The 6040-nt window shown below is 34.6% G+C and overlaps 1 protein-coding gene across 1 annotated transcript in view; it reads left to right on the forward strand.

Annotated features, from left to right (window-relative positions):
* LOC100637563 (uncharacterized) overlaps positions 1-1894 on the forward strand; it is a 5593-nt gene extending 3699 nt beyond the window's left edge. Inside the window, exons 10-18 of the mRNA XM_003390926.2 lie at positions 6-132; positions 249-358; positions 461-616; positions 884-996; positions 1048-1091; positions 1171-1290; positions 1488-1569; positions 1651-1678; positions 1734-1894. Of these exons, the coding sequence (XP_003390974.2) occupies positions 6-132; positions 249-358; positions 461-616; positions 884-996; positions 1048-1091; positions 1171-1290; positions 1488-1569; positions 1651-1678; positions 1734-1888 (935 nt within the window). The 3' untranslated portion in view covers positions 1889-1894. The remainder of the gene's footprint in view (positions 1-5; positions 133-248; positions 359-460; positions 617-883; positions 997-1047; positions 1092-1170; positions 1291-1487; positions 1570-1650; positions 1679-1733) is intronic.
* Positions 1895-6040: the final 4146 nt, after the last annotated feature.

Raw genomic sequence — 6040 nt, forward strand, 5'->3', positions numbered from 1 at the left:
TATAGTGACATTGAGTCGGTACCAGTTGAGAGGGTATCACGGGGAGAGGAGAGGGGAGAGAGAAGAGATGCAGGACTCTCATGTTATCATTAACGACATGATGGAACAGTTCCCAACTCTCTCTAATTCACCGTATGTGTCTATGCTCTTATGTATCGATTGTCTTAGAATTTATTTTTTAATATTTTAATGTGAGATTTGTACTATTCTAATTAATGCCTGCCATGTTCTAATTAATGCTCATCCAGGGTTAGCAGTGTGTCTTATTATGGTGTTTTTGATGGTCACAGTGGATCCCGTGCCTCTGAGTTTGCAGCTGGTAATCTTCATAGAGTGATTGTTAATAAATTCCCAAAAGGTAATACTGATTAATAGTAATAATAGTAATAGTAGTGACAAAAAGGCAAAAGAAAAACTAAAAATTTTAAAACAAAATTAATTAATTTTGTTTTTTATCCAGAGGATGTCTCAGCTCAGTCGATCAAACGCTGTCTTGTTGATTCTTTCAAGAAAACTGATTCCGATTTCTTGTCGCTCGCAGCAAAAGCAACGCCGAGTTGGAAGGATGGCTCAACTGTTGCCATCATCATGGCAATGGATAATGTATTATATTCAGGTATTTTAACAACCTTCCACCAATTTACTGAAATTGTGATAATTTATCTTCAATACCGTACAGGGCTTTTATATGGTTGGTACAAAATTTTTTGAATTTGTCGAGATTTGCCATTTGTTAATATCAATCTTATCTTCTGCGGCCATTTTTCCTAGAGTACCATACCTCTTTTGTCGAATTTAATATGAAAATTTTAATGAAAACACAAAATGACTGAAATTTAGATATAACCTTTATACTGTATATAATAATTTTTGGTTGTTCCAGGTAATCTTGGTGACAGTAAATCTGTTATGTACCGGAGAAGTGATGAGGGAGACACTGGAGGAGAGCCTCCCGTAATATCAGTTCCATTAACTAAAGATCATACCTCTGCCAGTGTTAGTTACATTTTTGATTATGATTTTTTCATTATTTTTTGTTTTTTTCAGTTGGAGGAAAGGAAGAGGATAGAAAAATCTGGTGGATTTGTTAGGTGCATATAATCAATCATTCTGTTATTATTATCTTTATTATTATTATTATTATTATTATTATTATTATTATTATTATAGGGAAGGACGTATAATGGGTATTATGGAGGTTTCTAGGAGCATTGGTGATGGGAGGTTCAAGGGGTGTGGCCTCATAGCAACTCCACACGTTTCACGATGTGAACTGACTGAGAATGACCTGTAAGTATGAATGATTACACCATCCAGGAATAATAATTTTAATAGCTCAAAAAATATTGTTTGAATTGGCTCAACACACTAGATCGATAGTATAATACATTAGTGGAATTTTTGGAGCAAGAAAACACATGATAATTATCTACTACTCTTATATTGTTTTAATTATTTTATATTTTCTATGTATCAATTTATTATAGATTTGTAGTGGTTGCTTGTGATGGTTTGTGGAATGTTTTTAAAATGGACGAAGTAGCAAAGTTTATACTAGGAGTAGTCAATGTGAGCATTTTATTATTATTATTATTATTATTATTATTATTATTATTATTACTATTTTTACTATGGTGTTACTTCATTTAGGATGAATCTATTCAGAAACCAGGAGAAGGTGCATATGTAATGTATTCATTATTTTTAATGCTGGATCTTTTTGTTGTTTGTAGATGATAGATTGATTCAAGGCACTGAAGTCGTCAGTGATAGAGAGTATAGGTTTGAAGTGGCTTGTAACAGGCTGGCAGTTGAAGCAGTCAAGAGAGGGTGTACTGATAATGTAACTGTTCTTATTGTTGACATTATAAAGAATAACAATCATTAAGAAATTGAAGGCATTGGCTTGAGTGCCATATGCATGTTCTATAACTCATTTTATGCAATTCGCAATATTGTGTGGTGATAAACTAGCAGGGCTATAAGTGACAGAATAATTTTATTATTAATTCTCACTTTAATGATAAGATTAATAAAATAATAGATACATTATAATTAGGTTACTTTGTACATTGAAAGATAATAATAATAATAATGGCTAGTTTTTCATTGCTTGTTCCCAATCTTCCTTCAACACGTCAGCAGCACGAGCTACTGGTCCACCAACATTACACAAAGCAGTTAGGAATTTTCCACATTCCTTCTCAATCTCAGACTGTGTCCCTATTATTGAAATGCTGGCTAAAAAATATCTAATAATTGTATCATAGGTTGGTGATCTGTGAACATCTTGTGTTATGATTCCAACTTGATAAAACTCATTTGCAATACTACCCATGGAGAGATCAAAAATATTATTGAAAGCAACCTGGCGACTCTGCAAAACATCACCAAGCTTTTTCTTGATAGTCTCAATATCTTGACCTATAATACAATACATCGTTGTAATGTTTATATGATGACGTTTACCTCTTCCTAAGGAGATTGTTCCAACATTAGCTGCAGTATTTTTAGGTGACTCTAATGTAGTTACTATAGGTTATAAATATAATATTTTACAACAATTAATATTAATAGTGATTCATAACTGATTACCAGATGAATGAGTGAAATCATTTTTAGATACTTCAATATTCCATTGAACAGTAGATGCATCAGATGATGTTTGTATACCATCAATAGATAAAGCATAAGATAGCTTGTTAGTAGCATCAGTTTCATCAGGTTGCACTGATACTTGAATGTATGGGGGCTCAGCACTTTTACTGCTGTAGTGAACAACAAGACTTCTACTTATCTATGAACCACAAAGTAAAGAGATCATTAAGAAACAGTCACTTACTGTAGGAGGATTGCATGGTTTTATTCTCCAGCCATCAATTGTGTGTGATGGGAAATTGTGGACCTTTAAGAAGCAATCCTTACCATCAAACTTATTATTGTAAAATTGAAAATGAAAGCTTGATATCTGAGTACCCAGTAATGACTTTATGCTATCTTTCTCTATCAACTATAATACTATAATAATAATAATAATAATATCAATATTTCACCTTTTTCAAGTGACCCATATCTTGTATTGCAGTTAGATTCATCATCACTTTATCAGGTAAACACTTCTTATAAACTAATGCAAGACAATTCATTGAAGGAGTCTCAACAGTCGGTGTGCGATTGACTACAGTGTTCATCACGTATAATGTACATTAAGCATCATAATACTAACCATTAGTCCATGCTAAACCAGCAGCAGTAGCTACTCCAAGAGCCACAGCAGCAAGAGGAGCAAGACCAGCAGCAACACTGGCACCACCAACAGTCACAGCACCCATCACAACAGCAATCAGTGAGAATCTCTTCAATTTTATAATACCAATTTGAGACTCAGGTGAGAATGATCCTCCTGGTAACAACTCAAATTTAAAAGGGCTGCACTGTTTACCAGGTTGAACCTTGGCTACTACAAAGCTCAGATACTCACTCTGAGATTGAGAGGTCAAATGAGCACAATGTACTAGCTCTACAGTCACTGGTTTATCCAATTGAGGAACAGTAGGAGACACAGATATGTAGCATACACTACTGATCAGATGTGTGCCTCCAGGAAACTCAAAATCTCCTCCCCATAGACCTTGAGCAGCAGCTTCATAGACAGTGCTATCCACTGGAGAGAAGAGTCCATGAGGTAGAGAGAGGGTAAGACCACATTCATCCAACTGTAACTCATGACTACTCTTAGCATTATACAGACACACCTTCTTACCCAATGTTAACATACCATCAAATGGTAATTCTATAAAATAACAGATTATTGATACATTGATATATTAAATAACTCAACTAACCTGCTTTAGTCCAGTAGTCACACTGAATACTCTTAGTATCAGTTGAAATATCTTTCATCAAATATTTCTCCTTTGTAAGTTTAGCTATTTGTATATCTTTTTCAGCCATTTGAGCTTTAAGTTTCTCATTATCTTCTATACAACATGATTAACAATATTATAGCATACACTGAAATTTGAGGTTTAAATTTTGTGAAGTTTTTATAGTATATACACACACACACACATCAAACAAGTGTGTAACTGTTACTGTGTATGTATATACTTACCATCAGTTGGTCCAGTAGACAGTTCCTGTGATACTTTAGTTTCTTTCACTGACTTTACTGTTGTCTTGTCTAGTGGTATAGGTTCAATAACTACTGACACACACACACAGTAGAGGACTATACCTTGCTGACTAGCCTCAAGAAGTGCTTCCTGCAGTGAGGTCTTGTTTCCCTCAGACACTCTTAACTCCTGCTGTAATGACTGAATGCGTTGCTGCAGTTTATCAACCTTTTCCATATGGGATATATAATGATTTTGCCACCATTGTCTTGTTTTAAATAATGATACATATTTGTATTGATAGATAGTAAGATCAGTTGGCTTTAGTACGTGTACTTCACTTGATGTCCATTGACCATCAATAACAACTGAGAGAGAAAGAGAAAAGGAGGAAAAACAAGAAATCATAGAAAAGGGAGACTAGCCGGAGAAAGTGATCGTTATTCATTATTTTAGGATCTATTATAAACTGTAGGAATTAATAAAAACATTTTTGCAGAAACTTTATTTCAAAGCTGCATGTTAATCTACAAACTGTGTACTTTTGCTCAAACATGCACTATGGTAATCTCTCCACATGTAGCTGCATAAATGTATTTCAGTACTGATTATATTAATTATAATAATTTAGTTTTTACCTAGTTCTACCAACATGGTGGAAAAAGGACTACCAATTGATATACTAGTTGGTTCCATGTATCCTCTTCCTACATCTCTTAATTCAGTTGCCCGAGCCCCACCCACTACCATCAGCCATACACAGTCTGGACTCATCGTTATTGATGATAAGGAATGAGACTGTCTACCAGTAACAATTTCAGGTAGAGCAATCTGTTGAATAATAATAAAGTCGTACCACAAATCAACACTATACCTTGTTCCACTGGTACTGACTGATATCAAATAACCAACTATCATTTACTAGTTGACCAAATTGATCCTCTCCACCTATCATTACTAGTATAGGTGAGTCACTGATGATAGTAGTAATAGCATGATTGAGTCTCCCCACAGGCCACTGTACACTAGCAGGTACTACTGGTCCTTTAACACTCTCCCAGTGCTATAGATGATAAGTAAAAAAAATTTACCATTCACACTATGGATTTAGGGAATCATGGTACTTACTATTTTAGTATCAGATTCAAGTTGACATGTATAAACATAATTAAAACATTCAAGAAATTTTCCGTCACCAGCCACTCCTCCACTAAATAAGACAGCTTTATCATTACTGATCTTTGTAAGAGTAAAGCTAGATGTAGGAGGACAACATTGTCCACTAAAAGTTGGAATAATCCACTGCCCTAAAAGAGAAAGATTATAAATAGAGAAACATATTAAATTACACAAGCAATTAATGAAATGTATTACTGGATCTTACTTGTTGATAAATTCAATAAATTATGTTCATTAGTACGAACACGTCCAGTAACCATCTGATCATATTGATATTGTGATTGGTATGTAATGGGTGTAGAGCCCTGTCCTCCTATTACTAGGAGGTATTCTGTACCCATAGACTCCATACATACCATGCCACCATACCCTCTCTTCATTACGATATCGCTATTTGGCATTATATTGCTCCATTCGAAAGTTAAAGTATTAAATAAATTGACATCGTTATAAAAGCAGTTGTCATGCCCACAGTGACCGCCAAAATAAAAGATGTCAGTGTTTCTGACTGTACAAGAGTATCCTATATATCCTAGAGGAGGTGATGTTCCTTTGGTCACATGAGAGGACCAACGACCAGTCCTAAAATAAAATCTTCCAATTTTGGACAACATTTTCTTCTTTTGAGGAGAATCGTGGGTACGTTCAAGTAACCCAGGCTTGTTTCCTCCCCACAAGAACAGTGATTCTCCTACTGCAGGAGCTGAATGTTCAAGTATTTGATCCGGTATAAAGCTATCTGTTGT

Source organism: Amphimedon queenslandica, unplaced genomic scaffold (genome assembly GCF_000090795.2).
Source record: "Amphimedon queenslandica unplaced genomic scaffold, v1.1 AMPQUscaffold_11476, whole genome shotgun sequence".
Classification (NCBI taxonomy): Eukaryota; Metazoa; Porifera; class Demospongiae; order Haplosclerida; family Niphatidae; genus Amphimedon; species Amphimedon queenslandica.